Here is a 23,496-nt window from a genome sequence, read left to right as displayed (position 1 = left end):
TTGCAAGTTACTTAATATCCTCCCTCCCCCAATTCTTGTCTGAATATGAAAAGGAAATTATTGTGTGTGTGTGTGTGTGTGTGAGAGAGAGAGAGAGAGAGAGAGAGAGAAATAAAAACTAAAGAGGAAGAACAAAGGACTCTTAAATATGCTCAAAAGGGATCCCCCCCACAGGGGGGGATCCCTTTGGAGCATATTTTTGCATGAAATGGAAGAGATTATTCTGTAAGGCATAACACATGAAAAATAAAAACTCATTTCCACTGTTTAGGAAATGGAGTATCCTCATAAATAAACTGTCTTTTTAAAGAAAAATTTAAAAAAAAAAGTATCCTTTTCAGACTTACTGCATATAATTCATCTGCTGTAACATACGGCCGATCTCCTGATGTAATTGCACGGAATGCATTTTCAATCTCCTCACTGGAACGGACATTTTCTGTTTCACGGGATATCATAAAGGCCATATACTCTTGTAGAGACACATAACCATCATGGTTTGGATCAACTACTGCAAGAATTGCTTCAAATTCTGGATCTGGTTGTCCTTCCTCTACCATTGGCAAATCATAGCCAAGTGCCCTCAAACAACTCTTGAATTCTTGGTGGTTCAGACGTCCAGATTTTTCTTTGTCAAAATGTCTATCATAACAGAAATTATTACATGTAAGAGCAGCATATGAACGAACCCACTTACAATATAACTTTAATTAAACAATGTCAATGTCTGACTAAAATTTGTTTCTGTTAAATTAACAATGCATCCATCTACATTATCCACAAACTAACTCAGGACCAGGGCTTTTATATTATATGTAATAAATTACACCTAGTTAATATAATAAAAATAAGCCTTTGAAGCAAGAATTTAAATGTTAGAGCATTCTCATTTTTCAACAATTAAAATTAGCTTACAATTGTAGCCATTTGTAAAAGAAAAACATCTTAAGAAGTACTGAATCACTAATTCTGTTATAAAAAGAAGTCTTTCAGATGTATTAATGCTCACATATGATAACAGAATTATATTCCTGTAAACCTTTTAAGGAGCTTACTGAAATATCTGCATGAGCAAATCAGTATCTTACAATTAATAATTACTGAACCAGTAAATAGCAAATATAAAATAAACTAAATCTACATTGTATTTTCAGTAACTGCAAACATTAATATTGAAAATAAATTATTTTAATAGGGAAGTAAATAAACTAGCCAGGTTTTTTTGAGAGAACAGCATACCCACTGTCCGCCCTGCAGGCTATGGGTTAGAACCCCAGCATGAACACGGATTTTTTACTTGTTCTACTCAATTTTTGTGAAAGGGCATCTGTAACTCTATCACTTCTTTTAGCAAAGAGTGTGCTCACAAAACTTAATGAATTCAGTATAGGAGTAACCCTATAATATCTAATAAAAGATGTCAAAAAAAAGTTTAAAAAAATTTTATTAACAGTAAGGTCATCCCTTAACCCATAAGGCATTGTGACAGGCATGACCAGAGGCAAGGTACTAGGGTACCTGCCTTGGATGCCATCATATAAAGGTGCAAAATCCATATTTGTTATATAATAATGGTTTTTATAATAAAATGAAGTATACACAGACACCCTTTTGTCACCTTGCTTCAGGTAACAAAATGCCTGGTCACTGTCCTACCTTAACTTATATCAAGCACTGCTCTTTCTTGGAACACTTCTGACCAAATTATAACAACCGACACAGCTGAAATATGGAGCCATCCCTTCAGTTTATATTGTAACTGGCTAATTTGTAATTGGTAATATTGTAATTCAGTAATCTTAATTGGCAATTCAACTCTTCCAAAAGATGTTCTATCCAATTCATAGTAATCTTCTGTGATGGCTAGGCCAATAATGGTACTTCATTTGTTTCAAAGCAGGATATAAAGCTTAAAATCCTGGCTCCAAAAAGAATATCATCATTATCATCATGCTGGAACATGGATTCAGCTTCAAAGACCTGCTGGAGTGCAGATATAACAAAGTTGTTCAAAGGGTCAATTATATGGCATGGCATTAAAGACATCTGGTGCTATGACTAATGGTACTCTGGACCATAAGAAGACCGACACCAGAATACCTCTTCTAACTACTCCAAATTATACTGTAAGGGTTGTGCACTACGATAGCTTTCTCTGAGCATGTTCCAAACACTGTCATACCAAAACACTACAGAATAAATGATCAGTGTAATGATAAGTCACCTGACAGTGATCTTTGGATTGCACCACTTCAAATGATATTCGGCACACACAAGTGCTACATTTTATGTTCACTGAGGCAGATGTCCACATCATGTCTACCTCAGTGAACATAAAAAATACATGTGGCACTGTCATTATGGCAAGTCGATCCAAACCTCAACAAGTATGGCTGTATAAATTTACCAAAAATTTGAGAGGCAGTCATCTTAAGACCTAATTAATACCTGCTTTCTCTCTCTATTTTTTTCCTCCAACACAGATGCCACCTAATTAGGACCTTAGCCTTTATGTTGCTCATTGTAATTGTTTAAACTAGCCCTATTGTTATACCAGATTGTTGCTGCTGTGTAACAAACTGTTTTTGTGCTCTAAAGATGATGGATATAATACCAGCAAAATATCAGCAAATAAGTTACTAAATGGTAATTATTTTCTTATCAGTCTGTGTTCTCATCAATACTGTTAAAAATAAATTAACATGTTCTTCAGGTTCATGGGATGCAAAACATGCCACATCTAACTACAAAGTAGATAAATCCAGTAAATATTATAATAACCACTCCTTCATAAACTTAAGCACATAAGAGTCTAAAAATCAGTTCCTGTGTAAAATTTATAAAAAACACACTAAACTTAACAAAAAAATTAGCTATCCACTTGTAACTACTCCATTATTCCTCTAAAAAAAGCATTATTACACAGAATAGCATGGAATTTGAAAATCCAGTTCTACTTCATAAAATGAACTCACCATTGAAATAATCATTAATCAAACACAAGTAATCATTATCAAAATCAAAATGAGGAAAATAAACAAAAAATTTTAGCTAACCTTTAAATATCCTAAAAATTATTTCCTTTTTTTGCATATATAATTTTGATTTTAGAAAAATACATAGATAACTAAGCCATAATGTACAATTCAGAAGGCTTTCAAGAAGTAAGAACAGCTATTTTATAGAACAATCAGCTATTTACTTTATAAAATAATGTTTCACTAATATTAATTCCCATGAGAAAACCAGACATTTAAAACTGTCTTTATACTATGTGTTAAATCTTGAATGAATGATCCTTTCATCAAAAGGATCATTCATTCAAGATTTAACAAGAATACAATAATAACCAAGAAATACTTGTACTGTTAGTAAAGAAACAAATTGTTAATAGAGAACATAACTGAATTAACTTAAAATGAAGTACAAAAAAGGAAGAATTTGTCTGTCTAGATAGAAATATTGTTGTTTGAAAACACTAGTAAGAAAAAATACTCTATGCAAAATGTATGTCAATGCAAACAAAAGTCCAAAGGTTGCTTGTGAGTTACCCACGATAAGCATAACGCCAGAAGCAAATGCATTCGTGGAAAGCGAATTTAACTCGCATTCCTCAAAAAGAGCGCTCTTAAGAAGAAGATTTGTGACTAAACAACTTGAGGACCAACAGAAAGGCACCGTGAGAAAACTTCTGCAACGAAAAGAGGGTGCAACAAAGGATAATAAATGTGGGTTTGCACGGGTTTTGGCCCCGTTATTTTTCTGTTCCTGTTTTCATTGTGACCCATGATGCTGATCAGCGGAAGGAAATTTTACAGCATTGGACAGCAAGTTTTTCCCCGTTGCTGACTGGCGAATACCGGATGAGCTGTACGCGAGATGACGGCGTCCACCAACTCGGACCATCGGTAGAAGAGCTGCCGGAATGAGACAACGGAAAGTCCCTCCAGGGAAACGGGTAGTCTGACGGTTGTGACCAGCGAGATGAGCGTTTGCCCAGCAGAGTGCAGAAAATGGTTGTACGTGACAAGCGAAGTGACCTCCATGTGGATGCAACCCAATGAAGCGGTAAAGTATCTAACAGTAAAAGATCGGACAAGGGGGACACGGTAACCTCATGTGGTGGGGGTAATGTACAGAATTTTCTTATTTATTACCAATTAGCATTAGAAGAAAAGGATGAATCAATTTCTAGTTGGAAGAAAAATGGACAATTGCCTAGAGAACTTTTTTGAATGACTTATATGCATTGTAACTTAGCTCCATTGGACTGGTAATTGGAGGACTTAAATTCTTGTGTGAGACCTAATTAATGCGGTGGGGTCTGTGTTAGCATTTGAAGTTAAAATTGTAAACTTGTATTTTCCTATGCTAAGTGTGTTTTAATTGACTAGAGGATATGAGTTATATGTTCATTAACTAGAGTGTTCATTTATGATTGTCAGTTGATTTAGTATAGGTATTGTGATAAGCTTTTGATATGTTTAAACCTAATTGTAAACTCATTAGATCTTTAATAAACATGTTTTAATATGTAAGCCTGAGTTTTGCTTGAGAATGAGACTAATTTACCACTCATAAAAGTTTGAACCAATGCATAAGGGGAAGGAAAAGAATAATTAGAAAGGATAGGGCCATGACTGCAAACTGAGATCCCTACCGATGCTATATATATTTAATGAATTTAGGTAGCTGTTAGAACTCTGGAAAAGTTTCTCTGAGCAAGAATTCTTCTGTCCTAGGACTCTGACTGGCGCATTTGGAACAAACAAATTTGTCAGAGTTCGAAAAGAAGACAGCCCCAGAGAGATAGACTGGAGAACTCATTCTTAGTTGGCACAAGAGGGGATGATAGTAACAAAGATTTAAAGAAAAACCCACAACATAACAATGGCGCAACCGACAGGATGTGTTTGTTCCATTAATTGAGAATATTGGATCAATCACAGTAATTTGGTCTTGGTCTCATGCACAGCAATCAAGAGATTTTAGAAAAGAAATTTGATAAATAATCTTTGTACATTAGAGTGAGCTAAAGTACAAGTATGTCTCTTCCGTCGAGCTCCGATCTAAACTACTCGGAATTCTTTAGGACTATAAACCCTGAGCAGATTTTTCCTCAGTTTTCCAGAGAGGACACTGATGACGTGAGAACATTTTTTAAATATATAGAAGAGCTTAGAAAGATCGGGCGATGGAGTGACTTCCAGCTACTTATTCTGCTTCGTAGTACACTAGTTGGAAGAGCAAAAAGTTTCTTTTACTCCTCGCCAATCTTGAAAGAAACTTTGAATTACCAAAGGTTTAAGGAAATCCTCATTTCTCAATTTTCAAAGGCAAAAAATGTAGGACCTAACCTATGGAAACTTCAAAGAATGGTGCAAAAATAAAAAGAGAGCATGTCCAACTTTCATAACAGGCTGCTCACTCTTGCAAGTACCATGAGTGTGTCTCACGAGGAAAAGCATCATTTAGATTGGGCTGTATTTCAGCACTTCAGAATAGGTTTAAGGCAGGAACTGAGAGAGAAAGCTTTTGGAAAGAGCATAACCAGCTTGGAAAGTTGTTACAAAGCAGTGAAAGAAAGAGAGCAGTTGCTTGGGAATATTTGTCCCTGCATCCACTGTTAGACCAGTTAATGTAATTAGGGAGGATAGAGACACTGCTAAGGATCCAAATTCAGGAAAGGAGGGCTTAGAAATAAAAGAGAAACAGAAGGTGCAGAGAGGAATTGAGGGGAACAAGACCGAATTAGTATGTAGTGTTGCTGCTAATGCCTGTGATTTTAGCAAGGTTCGCTCCTTAGTCAGACAAGAAATAGAGAAGTTGCATCAGCTGGTCATGGAGTGCCTTGACACGGTTGTCAGTCAATTGACATCAGGCTCTCCGAAGGATCAGGAGAATTTCTCCCTTCACAAAGATAGGATAACTAATATCGTTCATAGAGAAGTTGAAAAGTTGCAACAACTGATGTTAGATAAAATGGACTTCATGATGCAGAAGTTGACAGAACTGTCTGCCAAGTGCAATACAAACTCTCCTTTGTCCTCGGACGGAGAAATTAGGAGGGGTCGTCGAGAAGTTCCTAGGTGCTACAGTTGCAACAAACTGGGGCATCTTGCCCGTGACTGTTTTGTTACACTGGGAAACTCAAGAAGAAGATAGCAATCAGAAACAAAGTCACATATTTGCGTTAGGCAATCTGACAAAAAGGGACAACAGAGTCAGGGATATTTCCCTGGAACGACTGTGAATGGAAGAACTTGTGGGAAGGGTTTCAGGGCACTTATTGACACCGGTTCCCAAGCCTCCGTCATCTCAGAGAAATATTTCAGGGAACTGGAGCCCTACGTAAAAGGAAGAATCAAGCGCCTAAGAAAACCCATCAGACTTTTAGGGATATCTCTTTCCACCACTCATGCTACGAAGTCGGTAAGACTGAGAGTGGGACTGCCTGATTTTGGCTTATATGTGTCACACAACTTCATAGTCTTACCCAGAAACTATCTCCCTCATCTAAGGTTGATTCTAGGGGAGGAATTTTTATGAAAGTATGGATTCTCATGCAACTATTCGAGAGGGGGGATTTGTTTCCTTGGAAGGAGGAGATTTACTGTAGCGGATCAAAAATCACAAGCTCAGGATAAAGGAAGCATCCCTCTGAACAACAAGTCTCAGTGCATGAATGATCTGGAACTGACTAAAGAATGCAAGAGCCATATGGCTCAATCGGGATCAGATGAAACTTCCATATCAAAGGAAGGGGAAAATTCAGATCTGGCAACACAGATGAAATTAAGGTGCCAGAGCGTAATGAAATCACAAGCGGGGGACAAAATACTGCCTACAAAGGGAATATAGAAATTAACCACATCAGCATAAAAGATAGGACTAAGAGACTCTACAGCAGAATAGCAAGTGACAAGTATATCTCTCGAGGAAAGCAAGATAAGTATAACAATGCTGTTTGCTCATGCCGAGTAATCACTGAAGATCCAGAAAATGAATTCTGGCCCAAGCACGAGTTTGAATTAAGATCTAAGCAAAGTGGAAAAGTCATCTCCAGAGAAGTGAGGAAAAAGTTAGAAAAAAATTTTAGGAAAACTTTTTTTAATAAAAGGGGGAGGGGCCTTTGTTAGATCTTGAATAAGGAACTACTTTTCATCAAAAGGATCATTCATTCAAGATTTAACAAGAATACAATAATAACCAAGAAATGCTTGTACTGTTAGTAAAGAAACAAATTGTTAATAGAAAACATAATTCAATTACCTTAAAATGAAGTACAAAAAAGGAGGAATTTGTCTGTCTAGATAGAAATATTGTTGTTTGAAAACACTAGTAAGAAAAAATACTCTATGCAAAATGTATGTCAATGCAAACAAAAGTCCAAAGGTTGCATGTGAGTTACCGAAGATAAGTGTAACGCCCAAAGTGAAGCCATTCGTGGAAAGCGAATTGAACTCGTGCTCCCAGAAAAGAGCACTCTTGAAGAGAAGATTTGTGACTAAACAACTTGAGGACCAATAGGAAGGCGCTGTGAGAAAACTTCTGCAACAAGGAATAATAAATGCGGGTTTGCGTGGGTTTCGGCCCCATTTTTTTCTGTTCCTGTTTTCATTTGGACCCACGATGCTGACCAGCAAAAGGGAATTCTATGGCATTGGAGAGCAAGTTTCCCCCCTTTGCTGACTGGAGAATATCGGGAGAGCTGTACACGAGATAACGGCGTCCACCGACTCGGGCCATCGGTAGAAGTGCTGCCAGAATGAGACAATGGAAAGTTCCTCCAGGAAGACGGGCAGTCTGACGATTGTGACCAGTGAGACTAGCATTTGCCCAGCAGAGTGCAGAAAATGGTTGTACGTGACAAGTGAAGTGACCTCCATGTGGATGCAACCCAATGAAGCGGTAAAGTATCTAACAGTAAAAGATCGGACAAGGGGGACACGGTAACCTCATGTGGCAGGGGTAATGTACAGAATTTTCTTATTTATTACCAATTAGCATTAGAAGAAAAGGATGAATCAATTTCTAGTTGGAAGAAAAATGGACAATTGCCTAGAGAACTTTTTTGAATGACTTATATGCATTGTAACTTAGCTCCATTGGACTGGTAATTGGAGGACTTAAATTCTTGTGTGAGACCTAATTAATGCGGTGGGGTCTGTGTTAGCATTTGAAGTTAAAATTGTAAACTTGTATTTTCCCATGCTAAGTGTGTTTTAATTGACTAGAGGATATGAGTTATATGTTCATTAACTAGAGTGTTCATTTATGATTGTCAGTTGATTTAGTATAGGTATTGTGATAAGCTTTTGATATGTTTAAACCTAATTGTAAACTCATTAGATCTTTAATAAACATGTTTTAATATGTAAGCCTGAGTTTTGTTTGAGCATGAGACTAATTTACCACTCATAAAAGTTTGAACCAATGCATAAGGGGAAGGAAAAGAATAATTAGAAAGGATAGGGCCATGACTGCAAACTGAGATCTCTACCGATGCTATATATATTTAATGAATTTAGGTAGCTGTTAGAACTCTGGAAAAGTTGCTCTGAGCAAGAATTCTTCTGTCCTAGGATCTGACTGGGGCACCTGGAACAAACACATTTGTCAGAGTTTGAAAAGAAGACAGCCCCAGAGAGATAAACTGGAGATCTAATTTTTACTTGGCACAAGAGGGGATAATAGTAACATAGATTTTAAAGAAAAACCACGACGTAACACATGCATATTTTTTCCTACTGATACAAACATATTAGGGGGAAACAAAATGAAAAAGTCAAACAAAAATGAGATGGTTATATACAAAAACATAATGTGCTAATAATGTGCTCAACCTGTCAGTCTTGTTGGTTGAGTAATTAGTGTACACATTTTGCAACCAAAAGGTTGTGGGTTAAAATCCCACCATGAGCATGGATGTTTGTGATTGTCTTTAGGTGAGAAATGAATTTCATCACTTGGTGTGAGACCACTGCCTCACTTATTGGAGGCCTGACATGGCTTGAAAAAGTTCCATGTTTGGTCTCTAGAGCAGGGTTTCTGGACTATGTAAAAATAAATCCTTAGCCCACCTTAGTGCATATGGTACAAAATGTACTATAAGTTAGTAAATAACCTTTTGTGGGTGGAAACAGCATAAAAATTCACATGCAGCATTTGTTTATATACTAAAAACATTCAAATTATATTACTACAGGTTAGATTAAATTTATATTTGTAATAGCATTATTAATTTCCAGCAATATATGGTGGTATTGATGTTTCAGTAAATGAGGAAATCATCGTTAAATAAAAAGATTCATTGTTAAATATTAAGCATTTCAGTGAAAAAATAAATTACACAACACTGAATAAAATTTTATGCGCTTAAAACACACAAAATAATGCAAACACTTACTTGAACATCATGCTGAATTCTTTAAGGGCATCCTCTGATACTCCACTCTGATTTCTGAAAATATAACATGATTTTTACATTTTTTAACAAGTGTCAAAAAATTGCAGGATAAATGAATACAGACAAGTTCCAGTCTAAGTTCCACAGAACCAATACTATTTTAAGCTCATTATTACAAACAGTAAAAAAGCTCAAAGCTTTTTTGGAGTTGTTTTTTTTTTCTCAATACCAACAGCAAACTGAATTTCCTAACAAATGACATCAAAATCAGTAGACAAAAGAAATGGTGAGAAATCATATACTGATAACACAGCATTGTTTATGCATTGCAGGAACCATATATAAACAAAAGAAATGACAGAAATACAAAGAAAATTATGGAAAAGAGAATAAAGAAAATATGCAGGAAAGAGAATAAATGAAATGGTGGGAAATCATACATTGATGACAGAATGACAAGGACTGAAGAAAACCAATATAAAGAATACAAAATAACATAGAAAAAGTAAGATTATAAAATCATAAAAACAAAACTGCAAAATTAATGTTTACATTTCAAAATGTTATATTACCTAAAATTAAAATCTTCATAATGAACTAAATATGTACAGACTGAACTCTTATAATCAAAAATTTTGATTAAAAAAATTTAAAAAAATTCGAAATCAAAGTTTTTTACCTTATGGATAAAGAATCTTTTAAACACAAAATGAGCTGTGGTGTGGTGTGAACATGCTCTATGTATAAGTGGCCTAGTTTGAGGATAAAGCATTGTGAAGATACTTTATGCTCAAAACTTTGTTTGCATATATACCTTGAGTATAAATGCAAACAAATATATGAAATTTTCATATATACTTTTCATTTATACTTGATATATATACTCAAGTATATATGAATATTTCATATATACTTGAGTATATATGAAAACAGGATTAGAACTGTTATGATTCGTTTCATAACCAAGCAAAAAACTTTCTAAAATACGAGCAATATTATGGTTGGAGTTGAAAGAGGAGAGCTAGTATCTGTAAAGAAAGTAAAGCAGCTGGTAAAGAAAGGTAAAGGGTTCAGGTGGTAGATAGAATGATGAGAATTATGTAGTATTCTGGTTAGCAGGTGAACAATTTGACCTTAGATTATTATTGATAACAAATCATTCTGTTTTTCTTCCCCCATAATCTATAAGGTTAGAAAAGGGGAGCTAGTCTGACTTATAAATATTGAAGTGTCCAAGGAAAATGTTTGGATAATAGCTATAGAAAGTCAACCTTCAGTGATAAATAATCAAAAAGATCAGAATAGTGACTAGATTAGGAGAGCAGTAAAGGCTGAGGCAACGAAAGTATAAAATATTATTTTGTCTTGATATATACAAAGATTATATATCAAGGTTTGGGTAATCTCTAGCATAGAATGCCATATCTGCCAAATAAGTAACCATAAGTTTCAGTTTCTAGTCTTAAAACTTCACAAAATAAGGAATTTTATATAGAACTATCCATGGCATTACTCACAAAAAACTATAATCAGCAGTTATTTGAAACAGTTAATTAAGTGGAGCAGCTGCAACATTAGGTGGAGCCATCCTTCCATCTAAGGCATAGTGACCTTCTTTTGCATCTGTTACTATGTCGACACAGTTCTAACATAACAGTATTGTGGTGGATAGAATAAGTTAAAAATATATGCATCTGCTTCAATATAAATGTTTCCAAGCATAAATGATGACAATCTATTAGTAAATTCAGTTCACTGTAAGGATTATGAACTTTCATTATTTACAACAAAAGATGTGCCAGACAATATGCTATGAAATTAAAACAACATTATTTCAATTTCAAAATATGTTGTGAAAGTGAAACTATGGCTGGAACTTTTCTGTTTGTCATAAACTGTCATTTCATTATAACTGTTTAATACAGCAGGCACCTGCTGTATTGTATTAATATATAATACTGAAAAGTTAGCTCATTATGACAAGCATTATGGTAAATGTACTCAATATAATAAATTTCTAAGGGGGGAAAAAAAACAAAGAACCATACAAAGCTACACAACATCAATGCTAAAGAAATTTTACTGTAGCAATCTTCTTTTGCTTCTTTTACATTTACAGTACTGAAAGCTGACCACATGGCAAAAATAACATAAGTCAACAAAATATTTAAAAATTAAATTTCATTTTTAGACAATCATATGAAAGTAAAAAAAAAAAAAAGTGCAAATATGTTTCAGAATGAATGAATTACAGTAATCAATAAGAATCACATACCAGCTTTAAGAATTGTATAATATATGAATAATTTGAAGACTCAAAATGCATTCTAAATATGTAAATCTTTATGTGTTTATCTTGTGTCTACTGCTATTCTCAAAAATCTTCATTGTACGATTAAAAAAAAGTTACCTGCAGTAAAATCTGAATCTTCCTTAGAATGCAAAGAAAGCCTTAATGTTATGATGGCAATTAGTAACAATGCATGAAAGGGATTGTTACTAATCAGCAGTTATTTGTTACTGTCAGCTCTCATTACAGCATACTTATAGAGTAGTATTGTAAAAACTCGATGTAGCTTAAAAATACCAAAGCACTTTACATCAATTTTTACAGAGGTCAAGTCCAATGAGAATGTTGTAAAAATAACCGTGTTTGTCTCTGTATATTTTGTGCTAGATATTATTTTAATTTAACCCTTTGGAAATTAACTATATTTACTCTTTTAACAAGAATATTTTAGAATGTCAAAAACAAAGGTAATGTTTTGCCACCGGAACGTTGTATAATAGCTCTCTATGAGGGCATAAGAAAGGTTGTTTACGAATTTTGTGTGTAAGAGAAAGTGCTTACAAGCTCTGCGCATAAACACCTCCAAAGTCATTCTGAAAGGTTCAAACAATTTTCTGCTGGCCGGCAACTTACGATCAAAAGAGTGCACGGAAGAGAACTAAGAGCAGGTTGAACTTAAAAGAAGATGAAAGAGTCATGCCAAATTCTTAGGGGGTTACAACCCTTCGTGCAAGGTCTCAGAGAAGGCAAAATAAAAAGGGACAGAGCCGAGCATAGGGCTTCCAGTCGCCGAGATGAGATAGGGAACCCATTTTGGCAGTCAAAAGAGAGAGTTGGCAGCAGTTTCAGTTATTGGAGGCGGCAGTTTGAGCTATTGGAGACAGCAAGATAGAGGAGCCAGTCGTCCAGGCATTATGGTGAGCCCAAGCCAAAGGAGAAAAACCGATGTAAATACCCGAAGCAGCTTGCTCAGAAGTTTTTCTTTTCGCTGTTGGAGAACAACCTTTTGCCGGAGCTATACGAGTACCGCAGGTTGCAGTCCACAGCCCACTATTTTCCCGACAAGATACTGCTGATGCCGGACATTCTTGAAGGAAGCTCGAAATCAGAGTTGAAAGAAATATCATAAGACTTTAGTGAAAGACTTTTGACTGAATGTGCAATACAGAGCCTTTTGTAAGTTCCATCCTTTTGTACATTTCCTCTTATAATATGTTGTAGATGGACTGTTAAGAATTAGTTTAAAATAATTAGTTTAATAATAATAAGAAGTGTTCATAAGAGAGTCAATTTGGCATGTTAGAAGTTGATATCAAATTTGTAAAATAACTTAACAGAGAGTTAGCTAACCTCTTTGCAAGTAAACTAGAAGTTTAATAAGATGAATTTGTAAACAGAGAGTAAATAAGTTTTTGAGTTAAAGAGATTATTTAGTGTTGAAGTAAAAGGGTTCTAATTTATACTAAAGATTTTTTAGATGGATAGAGAAAGCAATCTCCCTGTTGTCTGATTCATGTATATTTCATATTAATGTAAATAAATGTCTTTTAATTATTTGTTAAAAGAGTGCTGTCTGATCCTTTATTTTACAATGCACTTTTTCTAAAAATAATCGGACTTGTGAGCAGGAAACAACTAAGGAATTAAAAGAGCAGTTTAATTACTTAATAACCACGACTGTTTATGTAAACTTTGTTGAAGGAATTTACGCTAGTAAGAGAGAGATCTACTGGATGTTTTATTGCGTCTTATGCCAAATATTGATATACTGGATGGCGCAGTCTTACAAATAAATTTTCCAGTGTTCATAGGCACATGACTAGTAAATACGGAAGGTGGATAAACATAGTATGCAGTAGAATAAGTAAGGAAGGTTACAAGAGAAAAAGCGTGCACTGCTAATTAGTAATAAAGAATAAAAGAAGATATTACAATAATGCACCAGACAGCATTACATTACAGTATGCTGTTGGTATTTTAATTCATCCAACAGTTCAGTGAAAGCTCTTTCTGTAACAACATGTCAATATCCCTATCCACAAAATGAGGTCTGTGCAAATGGTTTGATGAGGTGGGTGTTGAAGAACTGACTGGCCTACACAGAACCATGATCTCAACCTCACTGAATATCTGCTGGATGAATTAAAATGCCAACTGTCAGGCTGAATTGCCTGACATCAATGACTAACCTCCTTCATGCTCTTTTGGAAGAATGGAAGGAAAGGGAATTACTGCAGCAACATACCAAAATCTAGTGGACAGCCTTCCCAGAAGAATGAAGGCTGTAACAGCAGTAAAAGATGGATTACTCCATATTAATGCCTTTTATGTTAGAGTGAAAGTTGAGATGGGCAGGTGTCTGAATATTTTTGATGGTGTACCATGAACAAAAAGAAGACAGTCTGCTATATCTGCTTGTGTTGCATTGTGGGGAAGGGGGGGGGGTGAAGAAAAGTAATAAATAACGGTATCGCATTACAACCAGTGTGGTAGAACATACTGCAAAGAAGACAGAATAAACTGTTGTGCTGAATGGTCAAAAACCTAAAATGTAAGTTCATATCTGTAGAAAAATTCTTAAGGATCATGATGGCACCAAGTATATATGTTACACAGGTACACAACCAATTTTCCAGCTCCTTGGTTCCAGAGTCTTGCCAAAACAACTGAGGTAATGTAATAATAATTTATCAGTACAATACTGACTTGCTGATTATACTTTTCACATTTCTCTAAAGCACAATGGATCTAGAAACCTAATTATTAAATTAAAAGTGATTTATATTAGCACATATTATAGTACAATTCTTTCATGATTTTTATCCAGATTCAAAATAATGTCTATAATTTCAGAGCCAGAGAATGATGAACAACAACAGGTGTTTCTTCGCTAATGTTTATCCATTCCACCCTTGCTTGCTATACCCTTGGAAGCAGGCCCCACTTTCTTTCTCCATTTCTTTGGTACATTAAATCCTGTAAAATCATTGCTAACATATTTATCAAGAAAATTATTAAAAATCAAGACAGGCCACAACTTATGCCAACATTTCTTTAGTATTGAAGCTATGTTCATACATTCTCCCAGTCACTAACAAGGAAACAATTTCACATGAAATCTTTTCACGTTAAATTGCCTTCACAGATTGCAATAATTCATATAATTTGGTAAATAAATTATATACACATTTTTCTTATACAGGTTCTTGGGTGAGTTGAACAGTTGTAAGAATGATATTTTTTGCAATTTCCAATAGACCTGCAGATGAGCAGTGTGATAGGGCTTCAGGTTTTTTGAATCATTTTAGCATAATCTAAGTCAGTGATTTTCAAACTTCTTAAATAGTCACACCCCTTTTTTCTAAAAAATCATTGCATTCCCCCATAGTTTTCAGAAAACAATATTGACGTACAGTTTTCATCTTAGCATGTATTTCATTTTACTAAAACTAAGATGTACTTACAGTTTTTGGATAGTGCACAATTATACTTCAAACTACACTAAAAGTAAAATAGCACAAGGAGATATTTATTTTTAAACTTACAACTTTTAAATTTCTAACTCAGTGTGTTTATGAGAATAAAAAATATTTAAGCAGATGGTTGGGCTTGTTCTTCAGCACATATTTTTTTCAAAACATGGAGTGTTTTAATGCTATTTTGTATTGAAATAAGTAGATAGAATATCAAGCTCATGCAGGAATTGTGCTCAAAAATCAATAATATTGATCACTGCTTCTGCCCCCCCCCCCTTCCCCCTAGTGGGATATGGGCCTTACAGTTTGAAAACTGTAAGGCCTTTCGAGGTCCAGGGTATTTAGCTCTTCCTATCTCCAGTGGCTTACATCTGTGCCTGTTTGTTGTGTTTGAGCATCCTAGGATGGTAACTTAATTCTTAGGTTGTCTGAATCCTGTGGGCTTCACTTCATCCTCTGCTGTTAATGTCCTTCAAGGTGTGCATTGCCAATATAATGTAGTTTTGTATTATATACTTGCTTGAGACTGAGGTGTTCTTTCATGGTTTGTCACAAACTTTATGGATTGAAATTCCATGAATGTGCTCTCATAATTTTGTCTAGACTAAAGAAGGTGCCAGACAATCTGTTATTGCCAGAAAACCAGCGGTGTATATTTATGATGTATCAATAAAATATATGATTTTCCGTAAATTCTTTAATAAAAACAATTATTGAGTTCCAGAAAATTTTGTTCCAGTGTAAAGTAATGAATATGTATTTTATGGATTAGTATAGAACTTTCAAATTAAATTGAGGAGTCCATAAATTTTACACAAAATTAGAATCAAAATTTGCTAAATAACAGATTATACAATAACCTTACAGAATGCCTCTACACCTAATGTTTTTTCCAAGATTAGTAGTACTTAAGATTTATGAGAAAAACAATTAGTAAGATAGGTGTTTAAAATAAAAAATGGCAAGAAGAAGGGCCCAAAGAAAGACTAAGGTATGCATGTGCTTACATATTTAGGAGAGCTTTAAGAGCTAAGTTGCTCTTAAAAGTAAGTTGCTCAACAAATAATACACCGATCTGGAAGAAAACTGCTAATAGGAAACTAATAAATGAAAGCTTATGGGGCTATTCTGCATGTATACCATACTTGAAGATGATTCTGGGAAATAAGGATTATCATCAAATGCATGATAAATACACAGCAAACTAAAAATTATTAGAATTAACAAATTTTGAATTTTTATAAAATATATACTGAACACAGCAAACTAGGCATGCAGAGAACTAACTAAAATGATTGTTTTATATATAATTATGCTAAAAACATGAATCTACTCTAAGTGCTAAGTCCCATTACCTTGCTTGTATCTGCTGTTCTAAGTTATGTTGCATACGCATACCAAGCTGGTCAAGCTGATCCCACTGCTGAGCTAGACCAACTGTACTATGTTCGGTATAACGATTGTCTAAGATCAGATGCTCTTCCAAAAGTGCTCCCAAATCTTCTATTTTCTTCAGGTCACTACGTTTTGCACGGACATCAGCTGCTTTACGCTAAACAAGTTTAAAATAAAAATATTTTAAACCAAGTAATAACCAATAACTTTTTTATCTAGAGAAGCATATTTACACAAGTTATGAAGTGCAACATATGGAACTATTCTCAACAAGACAGTTAACAGTGTTTAACCCATTGACTGCCAACTACGAGACAACTTATAGTCGGCTGTCTACATTAGGAAGCCAATTATATCTTGTATTTGTTGTACTGAACTTTGTTGAGGACCACAAGTACGTCATAACTGATGCAGATATTTCAAATGAAGGAATGGGAAGATTGATGTATGGAGTAATTATAGTGAAATCTAACTAAACAGTTTTTACAAATGAATAAACAACAGTAGTAATACAAGATATCTGTAAAATAAACATAAAACTTGCAAAACCAAGTTTCACGAACATGTTTTCAGAGCTTGTATGTATATATTACTGGTTCAAAATTTCTAAACCCCAGGGGGAAAGGGATCATACAGCACATTAAAAGCAGCACCAAGGTTGCAATAACATCAACATGCAGTTAACATAAGTCACTTATTTTTATAGGTATGAACTAATTTTAATTCAGGAACTGATATACGAGATAACTCGTGCTGAGATATTTCATATGTGACCTATACAAAAAGAAGTATTTATCTGTATGCTAACTATGACATAATTTGATTCTTGTTCCTTTACTAAAAACAGTTTGTATCTACATTGATAAAGTGCAAAAATTAACAAGAATTATATATTTTTGAATAGAAAATACTAAGAATATTTTGGCAGCAGAGGTAAGTTAATAACCAGTTTATGGTAGTTGTATGGTGATGTTAGTGCAACACTGGTGCTACTCGATTCTAATGATCTACTGATCTCTCCCTTTCTACATGGGTCTAGAAACTTACAACCAGTAATATAACCATACAAGCTCCATATACTTTTTTTTTACTAAAGAAAATTTTGTAGTTACAGTGATAAAGTGAAAAATGTAACAACAATTATATATTATAATTGAAAAATAGTATCAGCATCAGCGCTAGTAGCAAGTTTACACATTAGACCAATGGTGGTCACCAAGTTAGATACCACATAGGACTCAAGGAACATTTATAAAGACTTTTTAAGTAAGTTAAATTAGCCTGTCTTACATGAAGGTGGCTCAGATTTCCTCTCCAGAAACTTGAATTTATTCACCTTACAAAACTGACTACATCATAAGATGCAGCAGATTATGAACATAAGATTATTCCACCTATATATATATATACAGGGTGTTCGGGATAAATTTGACATATTTATAATTAATTATATTTTTCCGTAAGTTACATGTATTAACACACACTTCTCTTCATTTAAAAGTTTGGACCCTTCTTCATTCATATACAAGATGTCAGAAAGGATGGATAGCTGGAACCCACCTGAATCATGGAAGAGAATAACTTGTATCATGATGATTCGTGCCCGCCATCAAAATAAGGATATTACGACTGCTGCCCAATGCTCCCTGAATACAGTAAAAACAATCAGGCATGAACTAGAGACTTGCAATGGTGACTACGAGGATGTAGCAAGAAGAAAGATCCCTAGCAGACGATCTGATTGCGTTCGTACAGCAGAATTCCTCGCAAATCTGCAGGAACAGGTGTTGAAGAACCCTGGCATTGGAATTCGGGCTTTGTTCGTGGAGTTGCTAACTGTAGTCAAGCCCTGGATAACAAGGGTAGCCAATGGTAGGCCGTATGTATGGCAGCAGGATTCGGCCCCTTGCCACACCTCTGGGAAAAGTCAAAAATGGTTGTCTGAAAATTTCTACGACTTCACCAGTCCAAATGTTTGGCCTCCAAACTCCCCGGACCTTAACCCCATGGATTATTTTGTATGGGGCGCAGTTGAAAAAGACACCAATCGCACTTCCAGTAATACAAAAGCCCAGTTAATGGATAAAATTAAAACAGTTTTTGCGGCCCTTCCCAGGGAGACTGTAGCATCAGCTTGTTCGAGGTTCCGAAGCAGAATTGAAGCTGTGATCGATGCTAATGGTGGTTATTTTGAGTAAATCTTGTTGATAGTATTGTAATTAACTCTGCCTGTAATGTTTTTTTGTCAATTCATTAAATTTAATAGATACAAAGAAGATTTTCTTTTTCCTTACGAAACTGTCAAATTTATCCCGAACACCCTGTATATATATATCAGTATCCTAGCTATTTATAAAATTATATCAAGAAACAAAATACTGAAAAAGTCATGCTTTTTATTTTTTAAATTAAATTTTTATTTTATTTATTCATACATTCATTTCATTTTACTTTTGGTAATGGGAATCGACATTTCACTGAAATAAAAAAAAAGTACCTTCCATGAACTTTATTCTGCAATTTTACACATTTCTAACAGAAATATTCAACTATATTACAGAAATAGATTTTCATGAGTTCGTCACAACTGTAGTGTTATTACTAGCACTATCATGAACTGATAATTTGATAAAGTGATGCCATCTTGAACGTTCTTTCAGTTTCAAAAACAGAGGAGTCAGATAGAGCAAAATCTGTGTGTGTGTGTGCAGTGGATCTGGCTCCATCAGACTATCCTCTTTTTTTAAAGTGAAAGAAAAAAGACAGCGAGTCCATAATAGTGAAATCTCCACAACTGTTCAGGCACTAGTATGAGGCCATACACTGAGGCCATACATTGTTGCTTTGGAGAAAAAGCTGTGCAGAAAAATGCTTTTGAAATATGTGTCTGATTTCTGTAGTTTATTCTGATGCACAATACCACTCATAACCCAAAAAAAAGAAGTGACAAGATGTGATGCTTGACACAACCTAATGTTGAACAGCGGTGATTACTACTCACTTGTCATCATAAACAATCTTCGCTGAATGCTGCCAAGTAAAAAATATTATGTAGTCAGAGATGCAATCACTGCATGTATTTTCAATTACTGTCATCCTTTTCTCATTCTGCATTATATCCACGATGTAATTCAGAAGCCTTTAGTAGTCGAGTGAAACTTCACATCAAAGTGAAAGAAGAGCTAAAAATGAATGTTAGTTTACTTAAAAATGTGATAAGAATTTGTTTTATAAAACAAACAGAATCATCACATTGTGAAATGTCCTCATATTTCAGTTAAAGATGTACATTTTCAAATCTTTAAAACAAATTGGTCACATGAAATACAGCCTTTCATGAGAAGCAGCAGCATTAAAAATAAAATAATTAAATACAAAAGTAAAATATTTATCTTTATCCCATTCTATACTAAATAAAAAAACTATAATAAATATACATCTATAAGGGGGGGGGGGGGAGTTATATAATGAATTTTGTTAAAACTATGTAATCACTTAAGACTTACTTTAGTTGCTTCAAGTTGTGCTTCCAAGGTTCCTGAACCTTCCATCATTGAAGATCTATAAAAATTATAGAATAATCATTCACTTGTAGTCGTGGAAATTTTTTCCACTTGGTTACACAATGTATATCACATTAGACAAGGAATTATATTCTTGTTTTAATCCTATACCCAAGTATAAGCATAAGTTTCAATCCTTGCTACACAATAATTTGATAAAGTGATGCCATCTTGAATGTTCTTTCAGTTTCAAAAACAGAGGAAGTCAGATGGAGCAAAAATCTTATGCAGAGAGGTTGCTGACTTCATACCAAATGCCATAGTATCCCATAATGCAAAATATAATGGCAAGGAACACTATCCATACCAGTTTCACCCTTCATTGTGGTCTCATTAGTGGGAGCTAGACCAAATATGATTAAATCAATGCAGAAGTCGTATATTTTCCATCATGAAGTTACTTCATACTTATGCTTGTATACAAGATTAAAACAGAATTATAATTTCTTCAAGTATAATATATTTTCTCTTATAATGTATAACAATTCTCTTATTTTCTCTCAGCCTTAATGTTAAGTTTATGATAGATAATTTTCTTGATTTTCAATTCATATTTAAAATTAAGTATATGTATTTCAGGTCCTCACACACATGCATGCATGCACGCACGTGAGAGAGAGAGAGAGGAGTGGAAGAGTTCTGCTTTGTGATACCAATAAGCCAGGCAGTCACTTTGCCAAGCATTTTATAAACTTGGCAAAGTGACTTTATTTGTTTGTGCCTACATTTTTCACCATTCTTCTCAGACAAGTCTAGGGGTGGCAAGCTCACAGTACCTCGAAAGGTCTCAAAATTCCTTTTTATGTAATTTAATTTCACCAAAGAACATGTAGAATCCACATGCATTAATTTTCAGCATCAACAATTAACAATAAATAAGCATATACAACTACAAAACCAATTTTGTTAAACACATTCAGCTTATCATTCTTATTCAGCTAACTCTTTAAAAGTATGACTGGTATTGTCCTTTTTTTGCCTTGGTAAAATAAAATAGATTACTTTACTATTTAAAGAGAGAATATGAAAAGATAGCTTGGCCAACTAAAGCAGCTCTTTTGTCAATGTTTATTATTATTTAAATTAGCATTGTTCCTTAAGCACTTACATTTATGAAAGGAATTCGGTTTTGTGAGTTCTGTTTGCGCATATGAGTGTGGAATGGATTACTGCTTTGATTAATTATTATTATTATTATTATTTTGGGCAACTCCAAGGAGTCGACAGACTCATTGAGGGAGGCCCTAACATCATGTCAAGAACAACTATTCGACATTCACACAGTATCTATCATACCTTGCCTTGAACTCATTCACAGTCATAGCACCCACAACAGACTCTGGCAGCTTATTCCACTCATTCACCACTCTCCAAGTAAAAAACCTAGCTCTAACACCCTTGCTAACCACATTCTTGCCAAGCTTCCATGTATGGCCCTAGTCCTCCCATCACCAGTCCTATTCTCAAAAATATCTTCTGAATTAATCTTATAGAAACTCTTCAGTAATTTGAATGTCTCAATCATATCACCCCTTTTCCGCCTATCAACCAATTTTTGCAACCCACAAATCTTCAACCTGTTCTCATAAGGTTCATCCCATAGACCTGCTATCATCTTGGTCACTCGCCTCTGGATCCTCTCCACTTCCTCCCCATCAAGAAGAAACCCTGGCGCCAACTATCCCATTCTGATTCATAGTCTTTTGTACTCGCTTGGGCATATTACACACATTCATACACTCGACTGTCTCCCTAAAGTCTGCATATCTACCTCACCCCCCCCCCATTAATAATAACTCTAGTTTCCCTGATTCTGCATATCCGCTTCCACTACATTCGACAACACCTTTTGAAGTCTCCGTACGCCAAATCCATTCAAATGTAAACCATCCATCTTATATAAATCCTTTTGCGCATCGAACTCACTCCACACATCCACAAATTCCACAGCACTCGTCCTGCATAATTCACACAGAAAGTCATTTGCAATTATAGCCCTCCTTCTATACTCTTCACTGTCATACAGCAGATGCAGATTCACCATCCTAACTCTCTCTCTTCTCTTTTGCTACCTCAAGCAATTCCTTCACATCCTCACTCATAGCCATTTTGTCTCCTTTCAAATCATTTGTACCTGCTACCACTATCAATTCTTTCACCCGCTGCTTTTGTATTCTAATTGACTCGCTGCATAATAACTGCATATCAATCCATAATAGATGTGAGATGTGTGCCTGAAAGAGACTTGAGGAAAATACGGCCTGGTTGGCCGAGTAGTTAGTGTATCAGCTCTCCAGCCAAACAGCTGCGGGTTTGAATCCCAGCGTGGGCATGGATGTCTGTAAAAATACAAGTGGTGGTGGTCAGCGGTAGATGGTGTTGGTGTAAATGATGAAAGTAGAGTTGCGGTTCATTGTAGTTGGTGAATTGAGTGGTGGAGATGGAAAGTTGTGAAGTAGGTGCCCTCCCTCGATAAGTCTTTGGACTCCCTGAAGGTGGTATGTTATAATAATAATAAAATGCAAGCCCAAGTTCTCGTAGTTAAAGTGAAATGAGGTGTGTGTGTGTGTGTGTGGTGTTTAGCAGGAAAGAAAGAATACTGAACTATTTTGGTTGCAATTAAGTTGATTAGTTATCCTCACTGCACCAAAGAAATGCATCAAGATCTGCTTTTTATTGTTGACAATCACTAATTTTAAAATGTGGAAGCTTGAAAACCATAAAGTTTGTCATATGAAAAGAAGAATGTAAAGTGCTGTCATTAAAAAACTACAGCTCACATCTGAGGTCAGAGAGAGAGTAAAAAATCACTAAAGGAGAAGGCAGGTAAAAAAAACAGACCCATGGTATATCATTTTGGCCACTCTATGATGATATAGAGTGGCCAAAATGATAGAAATAGAAATGATAGGCCAAAAAGAGGAAGCTGACCACCCATTCATTATTCTATCCTTTATGAGTGGTCAGTTTGCTGAGTAGGCCTATGTCAGATTCAATCAAATGTCTTAGAAACATTCCCATGACACATGTTCAGAGGTGGATTGAAAAGACAAGGAATCCCCCTATGCAGTGAGAAAAATGAATCAATACCGGGGCCAATGATTAAATAATGAGTTTCCAGGTAACAGGAAAAGTAGACTTGATGGCATTTTCTGTTACTTTGGAAAGGACTGAAGAGAAATGGAAAAGACCATCAACAGTCAACTTTCCTTATAACTAAATAGGAGATAAAGTTGGTTTAAAAAACCAATGGTTATCTCCTATTTTAAGAATGACTGATTTGTGGTTTTATGGCACAAGGATAGCAAGGATCATACTGCACCGGACACAAGTTAGCAGTACACAAAGTGTTGATAGATAAAT

The 23,496-nt window shown here is 35.0% G+C and overlaps 1 protein-coding gene across 1 annotated transcript in view; it reads right to left on the bottom strand.

Moving 5' to 3' along the window:
• alpha-Spec (alpha spectrin) overlaps positions 1-23,496 on the bottom strand; it is a 509,808-nt gene that overhangs the window by 20,151 nt on the left and 466,161 nt on the right. The window contains exons 46-49 of the mRNA XM_090406229.1: positions 20,077-20,131; positions 16,531-16,727; positions 9,410-9,463; positions 348-642 (exon numbers count right to left, since the gene is read on the bottom strand). Coding sequence (XP_090262355.1) covers positions 348-642; positions 9,410-9,463; positions 16,531-16,727; positions 20,077-20,131 — 601 coding nt within the window. The remainder of the gene's footprint in view (positions 1-347; positions 643-9,409; positions 9,464-16,530; positions 16,728-20,076; positions 20,132-23,496) is intronic.

The sequence above is a fragment of the Typopeltis vanoorti genome, chromosome 16 (genome assembly GCF_054136105.1).
Source record: "Typopeltis vanoorti isolate ZY-2024b chromosome 16, IOZ_Tvanoo_1.0, whole genome shotgun sequence".
Lineage (NCBI taxonomy): Eukaryota > Metazoa > Arthropoda > Arachnida > Uropygi > Thelyphonidae > Typopeltis > Typopeltis vanoorti.
The sequence above is the reverse complement of the archived record's forward strand: the minus strand, read 5'-3'. Positions and strand labels throughout refer to the sequence as shown.